This window comes from Halichoeres trimaculatus, unplaced genomic scaffold (assembly GCF_033239565.1).
Source record: "Halichoeres trimaculatus isolate MK-OKI-2021-1 unplaced genomic scaffold, fHalTri1.1 fHalTri1_scaffold_19, whole genome shotgun sequence".
NCBI classification, from domain to species: Eukaryota; Metazoa; Chordata; class Actinopteri; order Labriformes; family Labridae; genus Halichoeres; species Halichoeres trimaculatus.
The window spans coordinates 3287769-3303112 of NW_027437197.1; the positions used below are offsets into that span (position 1 = coordinate 3287769).

A 15344-nucleotide genomic window follows, 5' to 3' on the forward strand; every position below is an offset into this window, starting at 1 on the left:
TACAGCCAATCACTGGTGGCATTGTCAGATCTTGATCACATGATTTAACCCTTTGGGTACCAAAACTTTGCGCCGGAAGATACTTGGTACTTGGGGATGGGTACCTTTCACTTTGAAATGATATGGTACCGATGCCGGGTACCTGGTAATCGGAAGCGGTACTCAACAGTACCAATTTTTGTTACTTTTTTGTGTTTATTGGTTAAAAAATATCAATTTGTTTAACAATAAAATATAACAAATGTCTTCTTTAATATATAACCTTGCTATGCTGTGTTCATGTCCTGCATAGAAGGTCGCCTTCTCTTCCACTCCTTCACAGTCACAAGGATGCATTTAGGTACCTGTACATGGTACCTTTTGGTTTTACATATATTGTTACCCAGTACTGTTGACAGAACTTGGTCGGTACGCATAAAAGTACCTAATTCGGTACCCATTCAGATAGGTACTACAGAAGCATTTTGGTCAATGCCATAAAGGGATTAATGTTCTGTACCCAGCCTGATGCCTGTGGTCAGGTTGACCCAAAATTAGTTTATCAATGACAGGCTTCAAAACTCGTCTTCAATAACAGTTGGGTGATGTCACAGAGGCTGTGTTAGACTGATTGTTGAATGTTGTTGAAAGTAGAACTTCTTGTTGTTGTTGTATTGTTGCAGCGATTCATTGTGGTTAGGGATGGGTACCGATTGAGGTACTTTTATAGGTACCGATCAAATTCTGTCAAAAGTACCGGGTACCGATTCACATAATAGCGAACGGTACAATGTTTAGGTACCTATATGCATCCTTGTGACTGAGAGGGAGTGGAAAAGTAGGGAATTTTCCATGGTGCACATGAACACAGCATTGCAAGGTTATATATTGAAGAATGAATATGTAAAATTGAAAAAAATCATACTTTATTAATATTAAAAAAATGATGTTTTTTACCACATTCACATAAAAAAGTACTGAAAATTGGTACCGTTGAGTACCGATTGCCAGGTACTGGGCATTGGTACCGTATCGTTTCAAATGTGAAAAGTACCCATTCCTATTTGTGGTTAGTTATGGCTACATTACTCTACATAAAGAAAAAAACAAAAACATTTGTTTCTGTGCTTAATGGCAGCACCTGCAGCCAAATAAGTTGCAGCACTTTGTCGCACTAAGGCTTTTCGCTTCCGTCTTAATTCTTGCTTGTGTTGCAAAAACATCTTTCCTGTTAGAAACACAAGGTCCAGTAATTATGAAGTTTGCTGTTTTATCATGATTGACTGTTGAAGCCATTTGGTTAAATAAAAAACAAGCGAACAGTGGTTTGTAACATTTTATGTCATCAAACAGAAACTGAAAATCCTCTAAAGCTAAAGCTACATTAGAGGACGTTGTAATACAATCGACTCCTGCTGCTTTAACCATTGTTCCTGTAAAACTGACAGATCCTGTCCTCGTCTCCAACCAGGAGTGTGTTTGGGTTATCTGAAGGTGATTCCACTGGGAGGGGATAAACCCACTGCAGCACTTAGTTAGAGGGCAGCTGTCTGGACAGTGGAGTCCTGCCTGTCAAAACAATTTAATCCAAACTGCCTTCACAGACACACACCGAATGAACTCTCTGAGTCCACTGCCCGTGGCTCAAACTCCAAACGGTGTCTCCCTGTCAATTATAGATGTGTTATTTTTTTTCCAGGCCAGAATAATCGATACGTGCAAGCCCACCTTCTTTTTATGACATTGTGTTTGGATTCAGGGAAAGGCAGGGCCGGCAGCCACGGGGTAAATGGTGAGTATTGATTTGTCCCCAAAAGGCAGATTCTGTTGGCATTTCAGGCCTCGTACACACACACACACACACACACACACACACACTCTGAGTAGAATATCCCACCAGGAAAACACTCCTCTCTGTGATTATTATTATTATTATTATTTGATGTTGTCTGGTTTCCTCTACAACCCTCTGATCTTCCCACACCAACACACACCTAACCGGCTCATTACTCGTTAAAACTCACCTGACAAATCCCGCTTTGACTTGTGCTGATTCAGTGATGCTGCTCGAACAGGATGCCTTTCATTAAGCAGATTTGTCACAGCAGCAGACGGAGGGTGTGGAGCTGCTCTCCCGTTGTGTTAGCGCAGCATTTATGTACAACAACGCGACTGGACGTGACCTTTGAGGCAGATAAGGAAGGTTGAAGTACAGTACGGGGATTTCATGGACTTTCTCCGAGTAATGAGTCACGCACTCAGAAAAGTCCTGTTAGAGAGTCGTCATGAGAGGTCAGGTTTATGATTTTCACAGGGCTGGGATAAATACCTTTCTCCTGATTGGATTATTTTACAATTTTGGGGGCGCTGATTTGATATGAATTGCATTTCTTCAACATTTCGGATTTTGAGTTCACTTTTTTTTTCAAACATCAGACCATGTGAAAAAGTTAAATGAGGATGATGATGTCTAGACTCTACAGATAGACCGATATGTTTTTTCACAGCCGATACCTATACCAATTATTATTAGTCAAGGAGGCCGAGTACCGATATTTGGAGCCGATATTCATTTGCAGTAAAAGTGAAAATATTGGTGTCAAAATTTTGAATACATTTTTTAAAAAATAAGTAGATCCCAAAAGTTTTCTACAGTAAGTTTTTCTAAAAAAAGATCTCTCCATGTAATCAGTCAGACGATACTGTGAGTGAGACAATGCTTCAGACAGAGTAGTAACTAGGGAAGCCCGATACAGATTTTTTTGACTTCCGATACTGATACCGACCAATACCGATACAGATCTGATACTAGTGTTAAATAATAACCTGCATGCCTTACTGTGGTTAAAGGCTGGGTAAAAGGCAAAAAAAGGAGATTATGGAATTACTAAAGTTAATATTTATTCAAAATTATACATATTTAAATGTTTACCCGCAAAACAATCCTTCAGAATGTACTCAAGTTCTTTTGAAACGTAAACTTTAATACCTTGTTGACTGGTAATTCAGCCAAAAACAAAGACAGTGCATCAGAAGCAACATTTCAAATCAAGAAGCAAAGAGCGCTGGTTAAAAAAAAAAAGGGCACAGAGATGTTTAGATCGGCACCATGGATCTCTTCCTACCAATAACAATTGAACCTTAAGGGGCTTCGTTACACCACTAACTGATACCACCAATCAGTATCTGTGCATCCCTATAAATGTCAAAATAAGCCAAAATAAAACAGCTTTAAACTGATTTCTTATTGGCCATTGGACTGAAAAAAAATAAAGGCTGATGCCGATATTCCTCAAAATGCTGGATATCAGCGCTCCCCGGCCGATAATCAGTCTACCACTGATGATGTCTACAGACTATATCAGGAGCCATATTTCCCCAAAAATGCACATCAAATTTATGTCAGCTTTTGGGACTAATTTGAGGGGCACCATTATACCAATAACCGATACCACTGATCAGTATCTGTGTGTCCCTAGTTGGTACCTCCTCGAGGAAAACCTACTTTACAAATGTTGCAAGACGCCGTTTTACTATCATTGCTTTCCAAAGAGAAGTGATCCCACACAGTGGACATGTTTGCAACATGGTTTGATTAACAGTAGTCGCAAAGTGTGACAGTGCTGAAAAAACATGAAACTGGATCGGTTCTGACCACATAATGAAATCTAATCCTCCAAAAACAGCCATATTGGGCGCCGATACCAATCAGTGTATCTGAATCGGGACATCCCTAGTAGTGACAGCGGACAGAGAGGCCCAGCTGCATCAGAGCGAGGGAGGGGTACCCTTGCAATTAAAACGATTCCTAGTACCTGGCAATCAGTATTGGTACTCAACGGTACCAATTTTTGGTACTTTTGTCTGTTTATGTGTAAAACTGTGGTAAAATGTGTTAAAAAAATCAATTTGTTAAATATTAAAATGTAAATTCTTTTTAATTAAACAGATTTATTCTTTGATATATAACCCTGTAGTACTGTATTTATGTCCAGTATAGAAAATCACCCACTCTTTCACTCCCTCACAGTCACAAGGAAACATTTAGGTACCTAAACATGGTACCTTTTGATTTTACCTGAATTCGTACCCACTACTTTTGACAAAATTCGGTTGGTACCTATAAAAGTACCTAATTTGATACCCATCCTTATCAGAGCCAAAATAAAACAGCTCTAAACTGATTTCTTATTGGTCGTTGAGTTGAAAAAAACATGATGTCTACAGACTTCATCAGGAACCATATTTCCCCCAAAATGCACATCAAATGTCAGTCAGCTTTTAAGACTTATTTAGGGGATCTGACATCTCAACTTTTTCCAACCCAGCTTATAAACAAAAACTAAAATGAATGATTTACATTTCAAATTTTAAAAAATCGAATATCGAACCAAAATATCCAGATACATCAATTTTTTTCTCCCACCACTACTATTTGATACAGCTGCCATTCTTCTTCTCCTGTTATGTAACAGTAACATAACAGTAATGATGAAAATCATATTTTTCAATGAGAAAATCTTCTTAATAACTTATTCAGTGAGTCAGAAATCATGACCCATCCCTACGATGTTTGCTGTTGTCAGGAAAGCTTAATAAATTCAACCAATATTATGCTTTAAATTCACATCTGACCATTGTCCCTGAGTCCATAGAAACCCTTATTCCACTCCCTAAGTGAAAGACTGAGATCAGGAAAGGTCTCATTTCTCTTTCTGAACCCATCATGCACCTTCCAGTTCATTTTCCCACATTGTGCAGGTTTTATGAATTACGAGAGCGTTAAGTGGAACACAATATACAATGAGGCCCCAGAGCTGCGGCCTATAAATAGAGCCCAATCTGAGGCTATGAAAGCACATTTATTAGTGACAGAAAATCGCAGAAGGTGGCGAGTTATTTACGCTGTTTTTCTGCAGTTTAGAAACAAGCAGCAGAGATTTTACTGCTAAAGCTTGTAAGACAAAGAATAAAAAACTCTCCTGATGTGTTTTATAGCAGCTCTTAGATAACTCGACAAGTGTTTGGATTAACAGTGCTGATAAAAACAGTCCTGCTCAGTGATTCATCATCAATTGTTCTCTTTTATCGTCTGCGCTTCGAGCTGAAAAATGATTTCTTTATGAACGGAGGAGAGCAGCAACACTGAACGGATAAATCAGAAACCACCAAAATAAATTGGGATGTCATCTCAACTATTTTTAAGATCAATTTATTTTGGTAAGTTCCTCTTTAAACGCTCCCAGCCGAGCGTGTTTGTGCTGTTTTGTTGCAGAGCTTCAGCCCGAAGCGTCAGCAGAGCGCTAACCCTCCTCTGAATGGACCTGTCACTTCACACGCTTTGTGGGGAAACTGTTGGTTAAGTCTTGTTATTGTACGTCTGTCACTTAAGCATGACTCATCCCTCGGTGCAAAGCAGAATTATGTCATATCTGAGATATCAGCGGTGTTTGGCTTCACAGCAGCATCAGTTTAATTCTCAGCTGCCTCGGCTGGAGGTGGAGGTGTCAGCCGCTACATTCTGCGCCGGCGTTTCGTTTAAATGTGAGTGTTTGCAGCTCCTCAGATTGTTTTATAATCCATCAGCTCTTAGTCTGTGAGAGGCTGGTTTAAAACACCAACATCTGACTTCCTGCATCCACCGGAATACATCTCTTTTATGTGCAGACCTGTAGCCTTTTCTTTGTTGTGGTGTTTCACCTCTTCACGTTGTAAAAATATTTCACCCACATATTAGCTCCCACGTTTGTCTTAGAGTGACTCATTTGAAAAGCGCCTTGTGCTTTGTTCAGATCTTAAATTAAGTTTTAGGAGAAAACAAAATGAGGAAGTGATAAACTGAAGTGAAAACATCGGACAGAAGTTAACACGGAGCAGTTTGACACATTTTCAGAATTATGAGAACAACATGAAACCAACCAAAATAAAAAAGTACTTTCACTGCTGATCCACTCAAATCACCAGTGAATGTGGATGTGGCTCATATTAAGTCAAGTAAGAAATTTTTAAGAAAGTTGAGACTTAATATTTGCTTTGATTTTAAATCTCAGAACTCTGACACCCAAACTGAACATGCAGCTTCTCTGAGTTTTGTGCACGTGTGAAAAAACACACTCTTTCCAGTTGATTACGGCCTGAAAGATTGAACAGCTCGCAGCCTGAATCTTTGCAGAAGAAGTCAACTTTGATGCATGTTTGCTTCACAGCAGATTATGGATTCTCAACTCGAGCCAAAACCGCTCCAAAACATGTCCGTAGGAATATTTCAGACCACTCTTCATGGGCCTAAAGCTCTGCCGGGCGGAGTGTACAGTATCTATTGATTTATTGGAGAAGTAAGAGCTGCGTGGAACATACTGAACATGGAGCGATCAATGGAGGACAAGTGGATTAAAACACCAGAGGGCCAGAAGTTTGTGTGTTACATGTTTATATGTTTGATGCAGAGGTGGGAACAGGAAGTTAGACTCACTCCATCGGGAGGAGTGTTTGTGGGTGGTGTGGGATGGGTACCTTATTTGGTACTTTTGTAGGTACCGACCAAATTCAAATTCAAATTCAAATTCAAATTCAAAATTAGCGGGTACTGATTCATGTAAAATCAAAAGGGACCAAATTTAGGTACCCAAACACATCCTTATGACTGTGAGGGAGAGGAAGAGTAGACAATTTTCTACTCTTCGCAACTTTATTTAATGACCAATTAATATGTGTCGTCGAAAAAATATGTATTTCATTACTAAAAAAAAAAAAAAAAAAGATATTTTTTACCACATAAACACAAAAACTTTCAAAACTGTTGAGTACCGGTGCCGATTGCCAGGTACGGGGCATCGGTACCGTATTGTTTCAAATGTGAAAGGTACCCAGGTCGTTTTTTCTCACAATCACGCCGCTCTTTCTCTCTGAACTACCTGGGCACATCATCTTAGATTGTTTCTTTTTACCAGTATTGATATCGCTAAATATTGGTTATTGGCAAAAAAATGTCATATCGGTGCATCCCTAAGTTATAGGACAGTTAATGGTCAGGTTTCAAAAAGTTGTCAAAACTGGATGTTTGAAATGGGTTAAGTTCAATAGAAAAAAAAAAAAAAAGCAAAGAAGACCTGGAGAAGTGAGGAAAGGGACTGCCTCCTGACCAATCAGATTTACGTGGGATTTGTTTAATTCAACTCAGGGTAATTTCAGTTTTTAAGTTCGCTATATGGAAGGAAAGGGCAGTTAAAGCCAGGCTTAAAGTTTTCTAAGTCACACTAGAAAGTTGGAAAAATTGGCCTAAGTCACTTTAGTGTTTCATGATTGACACACACTGTTTTCTCTGCTTGTGGACAGTCATCCCCTGTGAAGGCCTTATTGATTAAAATGATTAATAAATATAATCTGCTCTGTGGTTGGTAAAGTTTTTTTGTCATTTCCTAAAAACTTGAAAAATGACTTTGGCCATTATTTTAATAAGGCGAGCATGTGTCTTAATAATCAGAAACCCAGGGCTCAGCTAAGGTGAAGACTAGTTTGGTTTGCATGTTTTTGATCCTCCCAGGCCACCATCAGGCATCACATTACCTACCTTTCTGCTTTCTTGTCTCATCTCCTGCTAATCTCGCCCCCAGACCTGCTCCTGTAATTACCAAACGTCCACCTTCGCAGATGAGTGTCACCGCGCCGGCCTCTAATGAGTCCGCGCTCTGCGATGTGGTTGGTATTAGCCTCAAACTGAGCTCTGAAGCCTCCTTTTTGTTTATCCTGTCGTCACATCAAAGTCCCGCTCTGGCAGGAAGTGACAAACTAAAAAAACACAGCGAGGCAGCGACCGGTGATCTCCTGACGTGAACGCTGTGAGTCTGTGAAGCCCTGCAGCTTTTCTGGGTTAATAAATAAATTTAGTCTTAAGTTTCCCTACATGTGCATCCTGGAGGAATTAAAATGAGGAAATGAGCCTGACAGGTGCTTGTTTTCATTCCAGGTGATATCAGTCATCAGGCGGGAAGCGCTGAGCGAGCACACGGCGTTTGGTGTCTAATTTAGTTCGCTGTAAGCAGAAAGGAAAGGCTTTTTAATGAATGGTGATGCCACACAGTCTATTAGAATGCATGGAATTAGCTTTGTATAGCTGGAGTATAATCAGTTTTTTTTAGAGTTGTCTGTGATTAAAGTGCAAGCCTCTCAAACGGGCTTTGTTTGCCATATTAGGCGTTTCACACCATTAGCTCGCCCGTCGCCGTTTGGAAGGTGGAAGGAGCCGTTCAGACTAATGGTGGCGCCTGTTGAATCACCTTTACAGCAGACTGACGCTGTGGGAGCAGCACCCAGTCTTGTTTGTCCCACAGCAGGTGAAATGAAATCAATAATCATTTAAATTCAGTGTTGAAATCCCCGTACAGCTTCCACCTCACAGACGGATGTGAAGTGAAGCCGCAGCGCTCGTTTATGGCGGATATGAGTCACGGTTAAGGAAGCAGACAGTCGTCAGCCTGAGCCGCAGCGTTTATTCCTCTGATTCAGAGTCCTGGAGTGTGACAAGACTGGAGCTGTGCCCCTCTGCCTCCGACTCATCCTACTTTTATTAAACATGTGTGTTAATTTACCACATGGCCGGCCAAAAAGAGGCCGACTTCAGACTCCTGATGTAGCCTCAGCAGCGTGAATCTCTTTGTCAGGAGTCAGAATAAGAAGAATAACAACAGTTTGGGTTTATCTGAGCCTTAAGTTTCTCTTGGATGTGTGCTCTGAGTGTAAATACAGACAGGTCAGAGTCTGAAGAGGCTTTTTGTTGCATCACTGTTCTGCAAGGTTGATAAAAACCTGAATCAGATATTTTTGTAAGGTAACATGACAGACACTAAAGAGTGATAACATTTCAAGTATGAAAATGTGAAAATAATCTGTGCTTCTTTTTTTTTTTGACTTGAAGCGTGCCCCTAATTAAAGCAATCACTCTGAATCAGATCCAGGGCTGTTTAAGAACCTTTATTTCTCCTGTTAACTGTTTTCCATCATGTGTGTGTGTCAACAGGTGTGGCTGCTGCAGGTGCTGGAGGCGGTGAAGGTGTCTCCTCTCATAGAGAAGGTCAGCGACCACAAAGACTTCAAGAAGTTACTCAGAACAAGAACAAATGTTCTGGTCCTCTACACCAAGACAGGTGAGGAAAGTGAGCATTTTTTCTTTGTTTCTGGCTGCAGGATTAGATTATAAGACCTGCTGAGAGATTCTCTGAGAGACAGGGGAAGGAAATAGTTCAGTAATTCCAGATTAGTCTTTCTGGGTGTCAAATTTCAAAGAACTTTGTGGATTTCATCATCTACAGTCCACACAGTAAAATCCTAACACCCAGTCTCCACATATGTGGACATTTCAATCCTGCTTTTTAGACCCATATTACTCCATATTTTAAAAAAAACTTTGACCTTTTAGCCACATTTAGAGGCATACCCATGTCATCTTTTGGTGATATCCCAACATTACACCCATTCCAGTGGAAACAAACTGAGTATTTAGGTACAATAACGCCAATAACTAATGACTAACAGTGAACTCAAAACAAAAATAGTCAAACTTCCTGTGTAAAGACCAAGTTTATGCTTGTTAGGTCTTACTTTTCACAAACAGAGAGTATGCGTTTACATCACTTCCCCTCCTGGACACGCCCACTTCACTGAGTGGCAAAACAAACCTCACTTAGCATTGTGGAGAGCGGCAGTAAACACGGTGAGACCAGGAAAAATGTGGAACATGACATGAAATTGAGGAGAGTTCGACTCCACATTGATTTGTTAAAGCAAATAAAGAACCAGGGGTCCACGAACATTAACATGTGTCCAGAATTCATACCCTGACATTTATTTGTTTCTGATTTCAACACCAGGAAAACACAGAATGCAAAGCCTGAAAGCTTGAAAAGCCTCAATATGATTCAATTTACAGTTTACAGTGAATTCACTCAAGTGAATGTGCATGTTATCTATCTGTACTTTTGGTTTTCAAGATAGACTGTGTATATGGCTGGTAGCCTCTGCAGCAGTATTTAAGTAAAGTTAATATCAAATACTTTATACAGCACAGCTACAGCTGCTTGTGGGGGGGAGTTCCCCCTTATTTGGAAAACTGGGTTAGCCTCAGTTTCAGTTAGTTTACAAATCATGCCCAGCACGTTAATAATCACATAAAGATAAAAAAGTTTCAGTTGTGAAAAATATGATGAATGAAAAATGCTAACATTTTAAGATTTCGTAATTTAAGGAATGATTTAACCCAAAAATACAGCATAAATGAACGTTAACTGACACTAAATGGAAACAGCAAATCCAGCTTTCGTTGCCTGGATTGTTTCTGAAAATTGCGATGATCCATCAGTTTCTCTTTGTGTTTTAGATCGCTAAAGATCGCTCTGATTGCTTTGCAAACATGTTCGTTCTATCAATCCCTCAACAGCTCTTCTCCATTTTTTGGTTTTGTTTATAAGCCAATGCTGCTGCTCATCTCCCTCTTTTTGCCACTCAGTGGGCGTACCCACAGCAACTCCCTGTTGCTGTGACATCATGTGCATACCCTCTATAGCTAGGAGAAATAAAATATGAATACCAGGCAAAAGCTCAGGTCTCAGGAGGTTAAAATATTCAGAGGATAAAAAGAGACGAGGTCAGAAACCTTCAGGATGGTCGCGATCTTCAGACCCTCAGGGGGCACTGATAAAAATGTCACCACATCGGCTCAAAATCCCTTCCAAAAACCATTTTCTTTGACAAAGCTCATTGTACTTTTCACCTGTTAAAAACTGCAAATATGGGACCAAAAGCTTGGTCCAAAACTCCAGGAACTGGTCCACTGAGTCCCCAAACATTTACAAAAGGAACGGTGATACCAAGCAATCGTTAACATCAGCTCAAAACATGTTGCTTTAAAACAAGCAGATATTTTTCAGTAAACATTCAGATCGTTTTGTTTCAGTATTTGATTTGTTGCTTTTACAGTTTTCTTTAAATGATTCACAGACCATCAAAATCTGTTCTCATTAAGATTTAACTCAACATCCAAACCCTGGAGGAGCTGAAGTTGTATTTCATGAAGGAACTGAAACAAAGAAGGTCACTGAGACAAAAAGAAGTCTACTCTTTTGTTGGTATTGCGTGTTTTTTTCCTCATCCATTAAAAATGTTTTTATGGTGAAACATTAAAGTCTCTACGCTCTGAGAGTTCGATCGTGCTGTTGCAGACTTTTGGCTCAAAACCCCCCAAAACTTTCCACCGTGGTATCCCAGGATTCATTTGGATTCCCTGTTTTCTGCAGCTTTTGCCTGCACCCTCCTTTAAAGGTAATCCATCTCAGTAATGAACTTGGAAATACGTATCTTAAAGAGAAAGGGATTAGTCATTAAAGGGAAAGAAAACACTCGCTAAGTGGAACAAAGTAAAACAGGAGTGTGTTCGTCCGAGCGTTAGGGATCTCCTAACGCAGCCCAGTAGATTTTAATTCCACCTTCATTTGCATTTTTCTCAGAAGAAGAGGAATATGCTCAGCGGGCTGGGAGAAGACGCTGCTTGATATTACAAATTTTCCACTCTGAAGCCCCTCCTCCCCTCCGACACGCAGGAAAGCCTGGGAGCCCCACAGCTACAGATTTATTTGTTTCATAATTCACGGCCGATATCAGCACGCAGAAAGAGCCGGTGTGAGGCTTCAGCTCTGATTGATGGTTGTTCACTTTCTGCAGCGTCACACAGACAAGCCTAATTTAATGTTCCCGTCCTCCTGCAGGCTCTCTGCCCCGCTCCTTTCATTTCTCTCCTCAACAACTAATTATCTGACCACTCCTCCTCCTCCTCCTCCTCCTCGCTGCATCGCATCCATCCCGTCCTCCTGAGGGGAGACGCTCTGTCTCTGCTCACGCCGTCACCGGCCTCTGACCCTCTGCACACGCTCAAACCCCAGCTGAGATTCCCTCTGGTTAGCATCCGTCAAACTTAAGCCTTTTAGAAAATCTTCCAAACGCTATCTGCTCTCCTCCTTTCATGGCGGTAAACTGACACTGAATTGCCAGATGTTTTTGTAGCTAAGCCGGTGCAGGGAGGCACCCTGGGGAGTCATAGCAGTGCCCCTAAATCTAAATATAGCCTTGCCCTGAAGTGTTGGGAGGAATTCTTCTCTTTATGCAGTAAATAAAAGACTTTCAGTTTCAGGGGGAGGATAAAGATGATGAACTGTGTTGCACAAGTTGGAATATTGCACCGCGCTGACTTTACTCACAGGAATCTTCTTTTCTTGCCATATCTGATAAAAATCTCTAATATCACCGTGTTTTTGTAGCTTGTACTTTTATTGCACACAAGTTTCTCCTCTTTCCAAACACTGAGAGCAAACTGCAGAGCTCAGCTGTATTTTCTCCGTGACACAGTAGATTGTGCGAAATCTCCAGTGGTCACGAAATCTCCCTGTTGTCCTTGGATGAGCTCACACTAGATGTTCATCAGGAAGCAGCATGCAGCAGGTACAAACCAGAGCAGGTGTCTGCAGCTTTTACTTTCAAAAAAGCAATTTAACCTCAGCTCACCTGGATTTAAGTCATTTGGAACCACAAAATCTACTTTATCTTCACAATAGAAATAAAAAAAGGGTTCTAAGAATTGTAAAATCTAGTGGATGATTTTCTAAACAAGAAGGTTTGTGTGTTTATGAAATTGTAAATGTGATGGCTTAGGTTTTTTTATTTTTTTAAAATTTGCAAATATTAAAAAAAAAGAAAATTGTCACTTCATATAATAAATAGATCAGCAAAATGTATGAAATTTCAATCCATTGCATTTTATTAAAAAAAATTGAAATCTAAGAAATGTACACAAATTTGCAAAAAAAATCAAATTAGCAAAAAAACAAAAAAACAAAACGTGTAATCTAATAACATTCTACTTTTTTTTAAATGATAAAATTAAAAAAAGGTTAAATTTGCAAAAAAAATGCAAATAATGCATAATTTCAAAAAATGTAATTTTTCTTGAAGAATGTTTAAATGAAAAAAAACATAAATTTGCAAAAAAGATAAAGCTTGAAATTAAAAAAAAATGCTAACTATCTTTAAATTTATAGAATTAAAAAAAATCCCAAATTTACAAAAATACATAAAACTTTTATTTACAAAAAAATGTTTTTTAAAAAAAATGTTATAATAAAAAAACATTAATTGCAAAATTTCTTAAACTTGTCTTTTTTAAAAAATTGCTCAGTTTCTTAAAAATGTTAAATTTAAAAAAATCTTAAATTTTCAAAATATATAAAACTTTTATTTATTAAAAAAATGCTTATTTTCTTAAAAAAATGTTTAAAATAACCATAAATTTCCAAAAGTTACAAAACTTTTTTTTATATTAAAAAATTGCCTATTTTCTCACAAAATGTTAAATTTTAAAAGTTTTTAATTTTTCTAAAAAAAAAAAAAACATGATTATAAATTATAAATAAAAAAATTATAAAATTAAAAATTTGGAGAAATTCAAAAATTTTGAAATTTGCAAAAGTTTCAAAAGTTTGCAAAATCTTCAAAAAATTGATTTTTAATCTAAATTTGAAAAAATGTCAATTTTTAAAAAAACAAAACAAAACAAGACAGCTGTAATGCAAGAGGTGATTTATAATTAGTTCAGCAAAATGGTAACTCTATATTCAATTTAGTGTTCATGTCTTTTAATATCAATACCCCGTTAGAAAAATCTTTATTTCAGTATTCTCTTAAAGCATTAAGGAGCCACTGCAAAGCAGTTAAGTCAGCAGACCCTTTTACTAGATTCTGCACAATACACCTGCTGTGCCTTCCTCCAGAAAGTCGGTCGAGCTCTGCAGAGTCTTTGTGTCACTTCATCATCCCCTCTTCCCGTTCTTAGTCACACCATTGTGAGATGCTGAAAGCTGATGTAACCCAAACTCCCCCCTGAACCCGTCCTCTGAAAGCGCTCCTCCATCACCCCTGCATCCCCAAACTCAGTGATCTCTTTCTCCTCCACTTTGTTCTCCGCTGCGACGCTGAGCTGCAGTAACTCGACTCCTCCTCGCTGTGTTTGACGTGACACTGTCCTCTCTGTCTCCAGGCTCTCCTGAGCTATTGAGCGTTTTTTGCTGACAACTCTGCCTGTGGTTTATTCTCTGTGTCTGCAGCTACATCAGGGGACTCTCACCTGAAACTGCTATCAGATGTGGCCCAGACGGTGAAGGGCCAGGGGACTATTGCATGGGTCAACTGTGGGTAAGTGAAAGGATTCCTGTGAAAAAACATCCTTCTCTCTTAATCACACCAATTGGCTTCGTGTCTGGCTCAACGTTCGGCCTCTTTTGTTGGATGTGTTCGTCTGACAGCAGTTATAAAAGCAGAGCAATTTAGTCCTCCCAGAACGTCTCTGCTGCCATCCATCTCCTCGGTTTATGGCGTTCCTATCGGGGTGTAAACGGCGTTGAACCACTTGTTCTGTGGTGAAAGAAATGTTTGACAGAAAGCTGTCTGCTTGAATGAGCTGTTGAATCTTTGATGTATTCACATACTTTGTACCATTTCACTTCTCTTTCCCTGAGCTTCATTGTGTTGATTACATCTAAAAAGTATGAATTCATATAAATGGAGCGTAATGGAATCTCTCTGAACGCAGAGATGAATCTAAAGGATGATGCTTTTCATCTTCTAATCTGTTTTTGATTTTCTTTATCCTCGCATTTATCCTCGATTGCTTTCAGTTATTTTCACATAACAGTTCAGATTATTCCAAGGTTATTTCATTTCACATTTAATACATTTCTAATCAGTAAATATAACGCCTGTCACTTTAATGTGTTAATTAGATTACAGCCATTTTCAGAGCATCGTTCATCTTGAGCGCTCCATCCTTTGATCCTCTCCATGATCTCCATCATCTTTTCTCACAATGGCGCTGCTCTTTCTCTCCGAAATACCACGACACATCCTCAGTTGGAGCGTGAGCTGCCTGAACTTTTCTGACCTGCAGCGTCTCTCTCTCTATGTCTCTGTCATCTCACATCTTTTCCTCATATCCATGCTGAGCTCTCGTCCAAAGAGCACACCGCTCTCACCCACAGTAGTTTACGAGCAGGATTTTAATTGACAAGCTCCTCCAGACAGGATTCATCTTTATAATCCAACCAGTTGAATATTTTCATTGGACCAGTCACCTTCCAAGTAAAAAAAGTTGTTTTTCATGTTTCGGCTTTAAAAAACATTTTTTATTGAGTTTAGTTACTAAAACAGTGATGTCTTATTTTTTTATTTTTAAAAAATTTGCAAATATCACAAAAAAGAAAACTGTAATGTCATACAATAAATTTGCAAAAATCTATGAAATTTCAATTAATTACATTAAAAAAAAAAAA

At 39.0% G+C, this 15344-nt stretch overlaps 1 protein-coding gene across 1 annotated transcript in view; it reads left to right on the top strand.

Annotated features, from left to right (window-relative positions):
* Nucleotides 1–15344, top strand: part of pdia5 (protein disulfide isomerase family A, member 5) — a 78961-nt gene that overhangs the window by 4650 nt on the left and 58967 nt on the right. Inside the window, exons 2-3 of the mRNA XM_074695482.1 lie at nucleotides 8996–9122; nucleotides 14124–14211. Coding sequence (XP_074551583.1) covers nucleotides 8996–9122; nucleotides 14124–14211 — 215 coding nt within the window. The remainder of the gene's footprint in view (nucleotides 1–8995; nucleotides 9123–14123; nucleotides 14212–15344) is intronic.